Below are 14,622 nucleotides of genomic sequence, written 5' to 3'. Positions count from 1 at the left end.
GCAAGGATTGCAAAGCCATGGCAGGCATCTGGTCAGAGTGTCAACAAATTAGTCAGTTTTTTCCTTTTTCAAACATATCTTAGACTGCATATATGCATGCAGTTTACCTAACATAACCACACGCAAACTCTCAGAAATAAGTAATTGGCAAATATAACAGATAAAATTAAACAAACTATGTGGTATTCAATACCTCACATTGATTCATTGTCAGTTTTCAAAGAACACTACAGACTAGCAATTAAATGTAATAATTTTAATGTTAATATAACTATGATACCTGGGTTCAACCAAGGAACAGTTCTGTTACAAGAGAAAATCTTTGAAATTAACAGTACAGTATTATAGAAAATTCGACAGTAATTTTTAAACTATATTAAAATTGAAATGGAGAATATGGAGCACAAATGATACTCATTTAACATATGTGCAATTTCCTGCATTGCTTTAATGCATTTTGATTTGACTACTATAGCACAGCTTATCAGATGCTACAAATGAAAATGAATATGAAAAGACTGATGCAACACAGACATCAGAGTATGCTTCAGAGGCATTTTTTTTTTCCAAAATAGTGGAAAGATTTCCAAAAAAGAAAAAGAGCACCCCACACACACGTAAGTATACAATTGGAAGTTAGACAAAAAAAGGTTATATCATGGAACAGCTCAGGAGAAGTGTGGTCTCAAAACTCTCCACAAATAAAATGCAGTACAGACCATTTAATAATACTTTATTTGAACACTGGAACTGATGTTACAATACACTGCAGACCAGAAAACTCGAGCCCTGGCCTTAGTGTTGACTGACCTTTGCACCTGAACTTCACCCAAATCATGGAAAGGCCTTTGGTTCCAGCATTAAACAGACACTAAATGCAAGTCATTTGAGTGGAGAAGGGGAAGTAAAGAAATCGTGGCAAGCCACAACACAGCATTGAAGATGGTCATAGAAATATCTTTAGTCAACTGTGAGCCCAATCTGCGAGGCTTCAAGGAAGAAAATTGAAACAAAATAGATTGGAGAGTTTTAGAAGTGCAGCTAAAATCTTCAGAGTGCGCTCTACAAGCCTGTCTTGCCAGGTAAATACGAATAGAATACTGCTGCACTATTTGGCTTGGTCCTTTAGCTGCAAAGCCTACAAAGAAAATTAGTCCAGACAGTATGTGTACACATCCATTATTGCTGAACACAAAAATGACATTGCCTTTGAGCATCATAAGTTAATGCTTCTCAAAGTAATTCTCTATAATGTACTTTCAATGCCAGCTCAAAATTTGGGAGAGGAAGGAACAGAGATGGAATGTCGTACAGAACACTGGAATGCTAATATGCTTGTGCCATTTAGTGGCAGGATACATGTTTATGGTCAGAATTTTCCATGCGATAGATATACTGCATCTCTTGTACCAGTAGAGAAAAACACTTCTCCACTGGGTACAAAGGAAGGTAAGTCAGCAGGCCACTGGGCAATTTCTTTATAGCTAGTTTATACAGTAGCATGAAGAGGTGCCTGGGAGCAGGACTACAGTCTATTTCCAAGAAAGGGAATGACACGCTAAAAGACAAACAAAATGAGTAAAATATTTTTCTCCCCTCACTTTTTAAATGAAGACTACTCAATGCGTCTGCTACAAAAATGAGGATTCCTCACACTTGGTAATAAATTCCTTCCCCCACACCCCAAAAAAAAATTTAAAAAGTAAATGCCTCCCCGTTCAATTGCCACAGTCATATTTCAATGACTCACACTATTAGTGCACCTGCATATCAGAAACATCAGAGTATATTCTTTAAATGTTAGTTTTCATATGCAAAAAGATCTGCATGCGTCTACCATCACCCTGTCTTTTAACAAAATACTTAATACATTACACATTTTAAAAAACCCTGGTAACTTGCTATATACATTACACAATATATACAGAAGTAGGAAAAAAGTGTAAAAAAAGCATTAAATTACTATTAACCAGCAAATTTTCAAAAAAGCTCTCGTAAAAATATCTTTCTCCGGAGGTGTGAAGAACATTAACGGTTAATGGAAACAAACCTAACCAACCAAAACAGCAACTATTTGGGTGTTCGAAATACATAGATTCATCTTTAAATGTGGCAACTTTCAATCAGAAAAATTCAGATATCCAGATAATGTTAAGAAACCAATACCACTGAGTAGTAGCTGAATGTTATTTACATCTATTTTTATCTGTGTCCTCCATATTTGGAAGACCAGTCAATTCGGCCATGTATTGGATGGGCTGGAGGTGGACGTGGCATTAATCCACTGATGCTCTTGCTTGAAGAATTATATGGTTGACATCCCAACTGTGATCGGTTGGATTTCCAAGTTGCATAATCTGCAGAAGATGAATGTGTAAATTGCTGCTGTTACTTTGAACCTATTCTGCTAATATTCTTCCTGCAAAGGATATCTCCAACAGTTTCTTTGTACGATATTTACCTTCAACCAATTTATCAGCCTCTGATGTGATGCTACACTAAAACTACAATTAATCTTGCAGTATTTCCCACAGTTAATTTACCTAAATGATACAAAAATACTCATTGGCAGTAGCAAAATTATCTTGAGATGAATTGAAATAAATATAAAACTTAACATTAGTTAGAACTTGAAGTTGCATTGACTTTTAAAGGCAGCAAGTAATGGAGTCACACATGTCACCAAGGTGCTAAGTTCAATCCCTGATCTATGCTGAGTTAGCTGATCTCAGTCCAAGTGCAGGCAGGTTAGGGAAGCAATTAAAAAAAAAAAAGAACAGTAGCATCCCTTCTCCTACTTGCTGTCCAGTGACTCCTGCTGATAGCATATGGGGACATCTGGCAAGAACAGGACCAGGCTTGGCCTTGATGCTTTAGAGTCAAACAGCTTGGTGATACTAAAATGGAAGGAAAATACTGCAGATGCTGGAAATCTGAAATAAAAACAAGAAATGCTAGAAATACTCAGCAGGTCTGGCAGCATCTGTGGAGAGAGAAGCAGAGGTAATGTTTCAGATCAGTGACCCTTCATCAGAGCTTGGTGATACTGTCTAGGCTGACAGATGTAGAACAGTAACTTGGGTGAAGTATGGGAGAGCTACCAGCACCTGTGAAACAATATCCCCAAGAAGAAGTGTGTAGAAAAAGTTGCAAAGAATATTCTATAAAGATTAATTGAAAAGGTGCATGCAGTCCAGTTGAACAGGTCTTTCATACTTACTAGAATCAGGTTCCGCAACTGGTGCTAATTGCACTCTTTGGCCAGCAGATCCAACTTCTTTCTTAAGAAATGATGGCGTGTATCCTCCAGAGGCATCAGTACCAGTAGCATAAACTGAAATAAATATATGTTATAACTCGTTATGGCAGGGGAAAATGCTTCAATTTTTACTTAAGCAGAAACAGACAGCCTAATTTTCCACCATAATATTTACAGGATTTTTTTTTTTAATTTTTACTGTTCTTTGCTGGAATTGAACACCTAAGATGAAGTCTCCTCTTCATCTAACAATAGAAACTTGTAGCACAGAAGGAGGTCATTTATCCAATGGCTGGCTGTTTGAAAGAGCAGTTGTGCCTATTGCCACATCTCTGCTTTTTGTCTGTTACCCTTCAAGCTCCTCATTGTCAAGTGCCTGTACAACTCAGTTTTAAAATTTATGGAATCAGCTTCCACCATCTTTTCAGGTACACCGTTCCAGATCCCAACAACTGAGTGAAAACAATGCTTCTCATCTTCCCTCTAGATCTCTTGCCAATGATTTTAAAAATATGGCCACTGGTTATTGCCTCACTTACCAGAGGGAACAGCCTTTTTCTCTATCGAATCCTATCTTCTTGTAAAACACGATTACCTCAGCTCAACCTTCTCTGTTCCCAAGAACAGTCCTAGTTTTCCAAAATGCAGACAGAAAATGCTAGAAATACTCAGCAGGTCTGGCAACATCTGTGGAGCGAGAAGCAGAGTTAATGTTTCAGATCAGTGACCATACATCAAAATGATGAAAGGTCATAGACCTGAAATGTTAAGTCTACTTCTCACTCCCCAGGTGCTGCCAGAACTGAATATTCCCAACATTTTCTGTCTGTATTAGATTTCCAGCATCCACAGTATTTTGCCCTAGCTTTTCCAACCTGTCCTCATGACTGAAGTTCCTCAAGCATGGTAGCATCCTAGTAAACATTCTCTGTACCCTTTCTAAAGCCTTTACATCTGTCCTGAATCGTAGTGCCAGAATTGTCACAGTATTCCAGCCAAGTTCGAGCATGATCTCTTTGCTTTTATATTCTATGCCGCTATTTATAAACCCAAGTAACCCATATGCTTTTTAACCACCTTATCAACATACCTTCTTTACTGATGTTTGTATATGGATACCAAACTCTTTCTGCACATCTATACTTTCCAAAATAGTGCAATTTATATTATCTTTCCATAGGAGTCCTTCCAAAGGTCAGTACTTCTCACTTCCCTGCATTGAATTACATATGCCATGCTTCTGCCCATTTTACCATCCTATCTATGTCTTACTGAAGTCTACAACTATCCTCATAACTATCTACATTGCCAAGTTCAGTATTGTCTGCAAACTTCATAATTCTGATCCCTCCATCAGAGTCCAGGTCATTCAGAAAAATTAAAGAAAAATGGACCCAAAACTGATCCTTCGTAAACACGACAAATCACCTCCCAGTCTGAAAAATATCCCTCCTCCAACACCCTCTGCATCCTGTCACTAAGCTAATTCTATATCCATACCAAACTTTTCCTTTAATTCAAAAATAAAAGCAAAATACTGCGGATGCTGGAAATCTGAAACAAAAACAAGAAATGCTGGAATCACTCAGCAGGTCTGGCAGCATCTGTGGAAAGAGAAGGGTCACTGACCCGAAACGTTAACTCTGCTTCTCTTTCCACAGATGCTGCCAGATCTGCTGAGTGATTCCAGCATTTCTTGTTTTTGTTTTCCTTTAATTCCATGGACTTCCAGAGTCCTACCGAGCCACATGTGTTGCACTTTGTTGAACGCCTTCTGAAAGTCCATTGATACATCCACTGCACTACCTTGACCAACCTTCGCTGCTCCCGCAAAGAATTCAGTAAAGTTAGTTAGAAGATCCGCCATGAAATGCAATTTTTCTTTGAAGCATTAAATTTCCATTTTGCTGTTAACATTAATTAACTTAAAATGTAGAATAATTTATTTAGTGCAAAAAATGTTTGAATTATATGCTGACTGTACATCACCAGACCAAAGCTCAATCATGTCTGGCTCAACCTCACAAAACTCACCCTTACAGCTCTGATCATAATTTTCCTATTTATTAAAATCAGCCATCCTTATGACCCAAGGGAGATAGCTAATTACGGGTACTTTTGTGCTGTGGAGTGCCATTACCAGGAACTGGAACGAGATGGACACTTATCATTCCCATGTAGGGCACTTAAAGCTGAAATCTCCATTTTGAATTTGAACCAGGTGTCAAGAGGAGACAGGTCACAGGAATTTGTAATAATCCACTTTGGTGCCTCTAGGATTCTAGATTTTAATCGAAAAACATACTTCATTACATTTTGTCTTGTTTATAAACTCAAGTATGTGGCAGCTTTGAGGCCAACAATGGGATACAGCCCCCTGACAGAGAAAGAGGATTTATTGAAATATGTACATTAAATCCCAAACTCTGATGGATCCAATTTATAAACTCATTAAAAATATCTCAGCCCCTTGACATGGGTTATAAGGTGAGGCCAAAGTACACAGCGTATTCTTAATATTGATTAAGGCAGATTTGACATGGTCGGGGATAGGGCGGGGAAGAGGAGGTAGTGTTCCTAGCCAATGCTGTCCTCTATTTCCTAATCTAGAGCCACACCATGTTGTACACTTACCCACCATAAAGGCTGATGGTATACAGCAACCAGAATAAATGTTTGTCATTATTTTATCAGTAGACTTATGACCTGAATTACTGCATTTTTTGATTGCCAATTCCAGACCTCAAAAAACACAAAACAATTCTCTTTGCATATATACATACCTTGTATCAGTATGAGTGTCCAATTACAAGCAAACTTTTTGGAAGCAGTAATTCAGAGTCTGTTCACATGGATTAGATTACTGAATCACATTACAAAACTATGGTCCTGCACTAACAAGGCTCAAAACACCCATAACTTTGTGGAGAAGGAAAATAGGTTGAAAACAGAGCTTAAAATCAAGCTGTGTTTTTTGCAGTATCTGTACTATATTAACAAGTGGCTTCATGATTCTAATGGGATTGAACATAGAATACATGGAATTCATTACAATGGATGTCAAAACTATTGCTATGACCGCTGCCAAATGAACACACGAAACTGCAACTACAAACTACCCCTTCATTCATCATAATTTAACCACATTTTCTCAACCCATTGATTAAATTTCCCATGCTTCTGTTGAGGAAGTATTAGGTCCTCCAATCTCGCCAACCCACTGAGAAAATGCCAAGTCCTACCCAGAGTAAAATTTTACCAATTGCTTGATATACAAGGTGCTTCACTCCCTGCCCTGCTCCCCAACTCAGCTGCCTGCATTTCCTGTTTCAATGCACTGTTTGCCAAACCCAATAGCTGCAGATACCCCTCAAAGGCTACCGTAATCCATTTCTCCTTGTGCATTAAATACTATCCCCAGACTACATTAAGAACATAACAGGAGCAGGAGTAGACCATCAATCCCTCAAGCCTGCCCCGCCACCCAAGATGATGGCGGCTGATCTGATTGTGGCCTTAACTCCACTCTCCTGCCTGCCGCCGCCCCCCATAATCCTAGACTCCCATGTGAAACAACCCTCCTTCCCTGCCGGCTGTCTTTCCCTTCCTGTGGTCAGATGTTCTGTGCCTCAACCCCCTACTCCAATAAAGAAATAACTTGTATTTATATAGCACCTTTCACAAGGTCCCAAAACATTTTACAGCCACTGCAGTACTTTTTAAAGTGTAGTCACTATTGTACTGTAGGAAATATGACAGCCAGTTTGTGCACAGCAAAGTCCCACAAAAACCACTAAGCTCACAACCTTACGAGTAACCAAATAACCAGAAAACTTTATTTAGAGATGTTGGTTGAGGGATAAATGTTGGCTGGGAAACCAAATTTTGGTGAGGAAGAAAAACTGCAACTTTTTCACTGAATGTTGGTACATGTTTAAGTAAATATACGCAGGTACATGTGATTGGAATTCCCCTTCAATGGCACTGTCTTCTCACTCCTATATCGTAGTGTTGTCCATTAGAAAACTAGCTACAGGTGTGGCTATGGTGCACTAATTTGAGCAAAACACACCATATGGACGTTGACAATACAGGTAAATGTATTTCATGTGTTCATTTCACATTTAAACCAGTGAAAATACTGGCAGTCTTTCTCTTTCACCAGACTATTGTCATGCAGGCCTCCACCAGCCAAGCATGAAGCATATTAATTTCGCCACATGGACATTAAATTTTAAACTGCAGTAGAAGTGAAGAAAGGACTTGCTTTAAAAAACTGCCAGATCTTGGCTGGAAAGACATTTGCATATTAACAGACAGTGCTTGGAAAGGACAAAGGACCATTCCCTGACATTTTCAACCCACAATGGACGTTTGATCACCAGACATTGAAGGTGAGGGAGCTGGCATTCCAGGTTGACTGCTAAGATGGCTGAATAGACAAAAGGACATGGTCAAACCAGCTAGTCACATGACTAACCTGCTGGGCAACCTAAGCTTTTTGAATTTGTACAAACAATTTGGGGAGAAAGTCTGTTTGCTCCAGAACTGAGAAGATCTCTCCTGTCTGCTTCAATCTCTTCCTCACAAGCCTCTGAATCCACTGAAGACACATGAACCCCAAGAGAGAAAAGTCTCCTACAGCGAACATGGTTTACGAAGAATACTGGGCCCCAACGAAAAGATCTACCTATAATCAAGGACTTTACGGTGAACTCGAAGAACCTTAACAAAAACAGTTCAGATATTGCCTCAAACCTTTCCACTTTATCTTCCTTCTGCTCTTTTCTGTCCCTATTTGCATGCGTGTATCGTGTATGCATGCTAGCATGGGCGCGTCGTGTATCCAATGGCGTTAACTGAATAGAGTTTAAGTTTAATAAATTTCAACTTTTCTTCTTTAAACCTAAGAAAGGCTGTTTGTGCTGGTTTCTTTGCCTTAATAATTGGAAAGTGGTGAACAACGATTCACCAACTGGGAGCTAAAAACACGGTGTGTTTAAAATTAAATCCTGTTACATAAAGAGATGAAGGCTGAGAGGGACCTCTAGACACCTTTCCTACTAGGTTGTAACAGTATATAATTCTAGCATGTGTTTCTGACCCATACATCTTACTCCAGCTTCTAGGTTTTTGTCCAGTAGTTGCAAACAGTACTTTCGTTTCATCAGTGTGACTATTGAGAATATTAACTTGTACCAAATATAGCGACAGAAATTCTTCACATAAGGCCATTTTGCCACATTTTCAACACGGCAGTTGTCTCAGCCATTTTGTGCAGTTGGTCCACATCCAGTCCATGTCTGTCCAGAGAAAGCAATTCCACTAGTTTCTGCGAGTTCCCGATGTCAAAGCAGAATGGATCTTTCATGAACTAAAGACTAAACTGAAACTGTTGAAATCAGCAAATTACTTCAAATTTTTCCAACAAATCTCAAAACCAAGCAGCATAGCAATCTATCAAAACGTGTGCCCAATCACTACAAATTTGGGAAGTGTGTAAAGTGTTGCTGTTCCATTTGCTGAAATTACAATACATAGCACACAAGGTCACAATTTCTCTTTGTCCTTGCATTTTCATGGTTCAGTTCATTCAAAGGACTATTGATATTTGTGAGAAAGAACAAATCACACTTCTAAGCTTAAATTGCGATGAGAAATTGTCCAGTTTGGCTTTCTCATCCAAACAAATCTCCAGGCAGCCTGACAAACCTTTCCAACACTTGGCTCTGAATTAGCCAGCACACATTAATGAAGTACACTTTTACTGAATAAGGGGCATCGGCCTCTTTTAACAGCTCAACAAAATGATCTTGCACTGGGATACATACGGGCATCAGTGGCAAGGTGTTATTTATTGCCCATTCAGAAATGCCTCTGAGAAGGTGGTGGGCAGTCCATGTGCAGTTGCAGGATTTTGACCCAGGGATAATGGCATTCCCCTGTAGCTGCTGCCTTTGGCTTTCTAGCGAGGGGAGGTTGTGGGTTTGGGAGGTGATGCTGTTGTGGTGAACTGCTGCAGTGCATCCTGTGAACAGTACACACTGCTGCGACAGCACACCAAAGGTGGAAGGTATGGATGTTTAAACCAGTGGATTAGGTGCTGCTTTGTCAAAGAAAGTAGTATCTTGAGCGTTGTCGAAGCTGCACACATTCAAGCTAGTCTAGTGGTCACCATGAAACAATTACCAATTGTTGTAAAAACCCTTCTGGTTCACTAATGTCCTGAAGGAAATCTGCTATCCTTACCTGGTCTGCCCTAGTGACTCCAGACCCACAGCAAAGTGGATGACTCTTAAATGCCCTCTGAAATGGCCTAGCAAACCACTCAATTGTATCAAACTGCTACAAAGTCTCAGAAAAGGAATGAAACCAGACGGACCACCCGGCATCAAACTAGGCACCGGAAACGACAATGGCAAACCCAGCCCTGTCAACCCCGCAAAGTCCTTCTTACTATCATCGGAGGGATTGTGGCAGAATTGGGAGAGCAGTCCCAGACTAGTCAAGCAACAGCCTGACAGTCATAATCACAGAATCATACCTTGCAACCAAAGTTGCAGACATTACCATTCCTGGGTATGTCCTGTCCCACCAGCAGGACAGACCCACCAGAGGTGGTGGCACAGTGGTATACAGCCAGGAGAGAGTTACCCTGGAAGTCCTCAACATTGACTTCAGACCCCATGAAGTCTTAGGCATCAGGTCAAACATGGGCAAGGAAACCTCCTGCTGATTAACACCAATCACACCCCCTCAGCTAATGAATCAGTGCTTCTCCAAGTTGAATACCAATTGGAAGAAGCACTGAGGTTAACAAGGGCACAAAATATACTCTGGGTGGAAGATTTCAATGTCCATCACCAAGAATGGCTCGGGAGCACTACTGAGGGGAGGCAGTGGCGCAGTGGTTGGGTCACTGAACTAGTAATCCAGAGACCCAGGCTACTGCTTTGGCGACTTGGGTTCGAATCCCACCACAGCAGATGGTGAAATTTGACTTCAGTTAATCTAAGAATTAAAAAGCTAGTCTAATAGTGACCATTAAACCAGTTGATTGTTGTAAAAACACATCTGGTTCACTAATGTCCTTTAAGGATGATAATTTGCCATCCTGGTCTGGCCTACATGTGGCTCCACACTCACAGCAATGTGGTTGACTCTTAAATGCCCTCTGAAATGGCATAGCAATCCACTCAGTTCAAGGGCAATTAGGGATGGGCAATAAATACTGGCCTAGCCATTGACGATATCCTACAAATGAAAAAAAAACTGTAGGCTGAGTCCTAAAGGACATAGCTGCGATACTGGGTCTGCAGCATATGGTGAGGGAACCAAGAGGGAAAAACTTAATTGACCTTGTCCTCACTAATCTACCTGTCGCAGATGCATCTGTCTATGGCAGTATTGGTCTGAGTGACCACCGCACAATCCTTGTGGAGATGAAGTCCCGTCTTCAAAGTGAGGGTACCCACCATCGTGTTGTATGGCACTACCACTGTGTTATTTGGGTTAGATGTCGAACAGATCTAGCAACTCAAAACTGGGCATTCACGAGGCACTGTGGGCCATCAGCAGCAGCAGCAGAATTGTATTCAATCACAATCTGTAACCTCATAGCCCGGCATATCCCCCACTCTACCATTACCATCAAGCTGGGGGACCAACCCTGGTTCAATGAAAAGTGTAGGAGGGCATGCCAGGAGCAGCACCAGGCATACCTAAAAATGAGGAGTCAGCCCGGTGAAGCTACAAAACAGGACTACTTGCATGCCAAACAGCGGAAGCAGCATGTGATAGACAGGGCGAAGCAATCCCACAACCAATGGATCAGATCTAAGCTCTGCAGTCCTGCCACATCCAATTGTGAATGGTGGTGGACAACTAACAAGAGGAGGAGATTCCACAAATAACCCCATCCTCAACGATGGGGATGCCCAGCACATCAACGCAAAAACCAAGGCTGATGCATTTGCATCCATCTTCAGCCAGAAATGCCGAGTGGATGATCCATCTCGGCATCACAGGTGCCAGTCATCAGCCAATCCGATTCACTCCACTCATAGCAAGAAAAGGTTCAAGGCACTGAATACTGCAAAGGCAATGGGCCCTGACAACATTCCAGCAATAGTTCTGAACACTTGTGCTCCAGAACCATCCGTGCCCTTAGCCAAGCTGTTCCAGTACAACTACAACACTAGCATCTACCCTGCAATGTGGAAAATTGCCCAGATATGTCCCATGCACAAAAAGCAGGACAAATCCAACCTGGCCAATTACCGCCCTATCAGTCTACTCCTGATCATCAGCCGATTGATGGAAGAGGTTGCCGACAGTGCTATCAAGTGGCACTTGCTCAACAATAACCTGCTAACTGATGCTCAGTTTGGGTTCCATCAGGGCCACTCAGCTCCTGACCTCATTACAGCCTTGGTCCAAACATGGACAGAAGAGTTGAACTCCAGAGATAAGGAGAGAGTGACTGCCCTTGACATCAAGGCATTTGACAGAGTATGGCATCAAGGAGCCCTAGCAAAACAAGAGTCAATGGAAATCAGGAGGAAAACTCTCTGCTGGTTGGAGTCATTCCTAGTGCAAAGGGAGATGGTTGCGATTGTTGAAGGTCAATCATCTCAGTCCCAGGACATCACTGCAGGAGTTCCTCAGGGCAGTGTCCTAGGCCCAACCATCGTCAGTTGCGTCATCAATGACCTGCCATCCATCATAAAGTCAGAAGTGGTGATGTCCGCTGATGATAGCACAATCTTCAGCACCATTCGCGACTCCTCAGATACTGAAGAAGCCTGCGTCCAGATGCAGCAAGACCTGGACAACATCCAGGCTTGGACCGATAAGTGGCAAGTAACATTCGTGCCAGGCAATGACCATCCCAAACAAGAGAGAATCTAACCATCTCCCCTTGACGTTCAATGGCACTACCATTGCTGAATCCCCCACTTTCAACATCCTGGGGGTCCCATTGACCAGAAACCAAACTGGACAAGCCACATAAATGCTGTGGCTACAGGAGCAGGTCAGAGGCTGGGAATTCTGTGTTGAATAACTCACCTACTATCTTCCCCAATGCTTGTCCACCATCTACAAGGCACAAGTCAGGAATGTGAAAGAATTTTCTCCACTCCCTGGATGCGTGCAGCTCCAACATCGACACCATCCAGGACAAAGCAGCCCGCTTGACTGGCATCCCATCTGTGGCAGCACAGTGTACCATCTACAAGATACACTGCAGCAACTCACCAAGGCTCCTTAGACAGCATCTTCCAAACCCATGACCTCTACCACCTAGAAGGACAAGGGCAGCAGATGCATGGGAACACCACCATCTGCAAGTTCCCCTCCAAGCCACATACCATCCTGACTTGGAATTATATCGCCGTTCCTTCACTGTCACTGGGTCAAAATCTTGGAATGCCCTTCCTAACAGCACTGTTGGTGTACCTAGGCCTCAATGATTGCAGCGGTTCAAGAAGGCAGCTCACCACCACCTACTCAAGGGCAATGAGGGATGCGCAATAAATGCAGGCCTAGCCAGTGATGCCTACATCCCATGAACGAATTTTTAAAAAAGTAGAGCGTATTCCAACACACACCCAACTTGCACCTTGTGGGTAGTAGAGGGGCTTAGGAGAGACAGGTCCAGATCAATAATGCTGATCCTGTTCTGTAGAAAATTTGAGATATGCAGGTGAGTCCTTGGACAGCCTGTTACAGTCCCCAGCCTCTGAGTTGCTCTAGCCGCCATGATATTTATGTGCCTTAGTCAGTATAATTTCTGGTCAACGGTGAGACCCTGTGATGGTAATGCTATTGAACATCTATGGAAGGTGGTTATACGCTCTTGGAGATAGGAATTACCTGACATTTGTGTGGCATGAAAAGTTACTTGCCACTTATCAGCTTGCATTTAATGTTGCCCAGGTCTTGCTGCATGCAGGCATGGACTTCTTCACTGTTTGAGGATTGCAAATGGAGTTCAACACTGCAATCATCGGTGAACAGCCACAATTCCGACCTAATGATGAAGGGAAATTCATTAGTGAAGCAGCTGAAGATAGTTGAGCCGAGGACACTGCCCTGACAAACTCTTGTAGCCACGTCCTGGGACTGAGATGATTGGCCTCCCAGCAACAGCAGCCTTCCTTTATGTATTGGATTTGACATTCCTTTGCATTAGATAAAACTGCCAATATTTACAGCAGTTTAATTGCATTTTTCAATTAATCACCTACTGCCATCTGTGTGCAAAGGCCAATTTGGTGAATTATACAGTGAAAGAAGACCAGTGACTGTTCGGTTTCCAATCTTATTGAGACACTTTTCTGAGCAGTGTAATGAAGCCAGAATGTGATCAATCATAGCAGATGCACCATCAGTAGTGACCGAGACCGAACTGTCCAAGTGCAGCTCAACCCTTTTGATATCAAGTTTTGTTACAGCCAAAATGTCAGATCCAATATGTACCACAGCTCATTGTTCAGTATGAAGTTTGCTCAACAAATTGTACACAAAACAATAAGTAGACAGTGGCACAAATATTGAAGAATTCATTTAGCACAAGTTAAGATGCAAGAGAATCTTTCAGCTGAGATTTGAGGCTACCAGGTCCAGTAAACTGTAACAGTCTGTCCAAGGACTCACCTGCATATCTCAAATTTTCTACAGAACAGGATCAGGATTATTGATCTGGACGCCAAATTGGAAACACTGCGTAACATAAGGGAGGGGAAGAAATACCTTGACACTTTGTTCCGGAAGACGGTTACACCTCTTAGAACAGGGTCATCTGTTTTGGTCAGCAGTGAGGGACAGGAGGATGTGACCGTGAGTGAGGCAGATAAAGGGACCGAGCAGACAGTAGTGGAGGAGCCTCAGACTTTGCAAATGTCAACAGGTTTGAGGTGCTCTCAACCTGTGTAGACGAAAGCAAGGTCTGCGAAGTGGATGAGCAGATTGGCCATGGCACAGTGGTACAGGAAGCCATTCAAGTGCAGGGAGCAAAAAGGAATGTAGTCGTAATAGGGAATAGTATAGTGAGGGAGATTGACACTGTTCTGTGCAGAAGGCTTTGTTGCCTGTCCAGTGCCAGGGTTCAGGACAGCTGCTCAAGACTGGACAGGAACTTGGAGTGGGAGGGGGGAATATCCAGTTGTTGTGGTCCATGTAGGTACCAACGACATAGGTAGGACTAAGAAAGAGGTTCTGCTTAGACAGTATGAGGAGCTAGGCACCAAATTGAAGAGCAGAACCTCAAGGGTAATAATCTCTGGATTATTACCGGAGCCATGTGCCAATTGGCAGAGGGCTCATAAGATTAGTGAAACGAATACATGGCTCAAAGACTG

At 42.0% G+C, this 14,622-nt stretch overlaps 1 protein-coding gene across 7 annotated transcripts in view; it reads right to left on the bottom strand.

Moving 5' to 3' along the window:
- Positions 1–241: 241 nt before the first annotated feature.
- LOC137355821 (serine/threonine-protein kinase ICK-like) overlaps positions 242–14,622 on the bottom strand; it is a 76,612-nt gene continuing 62,231 nt past the window's right edge. For 3 of the 7 annotated variants that reach the window (XM_068021397.1, XM_068021410.1, XM_068021402.1), the window contains exons 13-14: positions 3,221–3,334; positions 242–2,357 (exon numbers count right to left, since the gene is read on the bottom strand). In XM_068021397.1, coding sequence (XP_067877498.1) covers positions 2,203–2,357; positions 3,221–3,334 — 269 coding nt within the window. In that variant the 3' untranslated portion in view covers positions 242–2,202. Of the gene's footprint in view, positions 2,358–3,220; positions 3,335–13,135; positions 13,293–14,622 lie in introns of those variants that run through there. The other 4 variants (XM_068021427.1, XM_068021418.1, XM_068021436.1 and 1 more) reach the window with 2 other exon arrangements.

The sequence above is a fragment of the Heterodontus francisci genome, chromosome 3, assembly GCF_036365525.1.
Source record: "Heterodontus francisci isolate sHetFra1 chromosome 3, sHetFra1.hap1, whole genome shotgun sequence".
Lineage (NCBI taxonomy): Eukaryota > Metazoa > Chordata > Chondrichthyes > Heterodontiformes > Heterodontidae > Heterodontus > Heterodontus francisci.
Note: the sequence above shows the minus strand (reverse complement) of the source record. Positions and strands in the feature narration are given on the sequence as shown.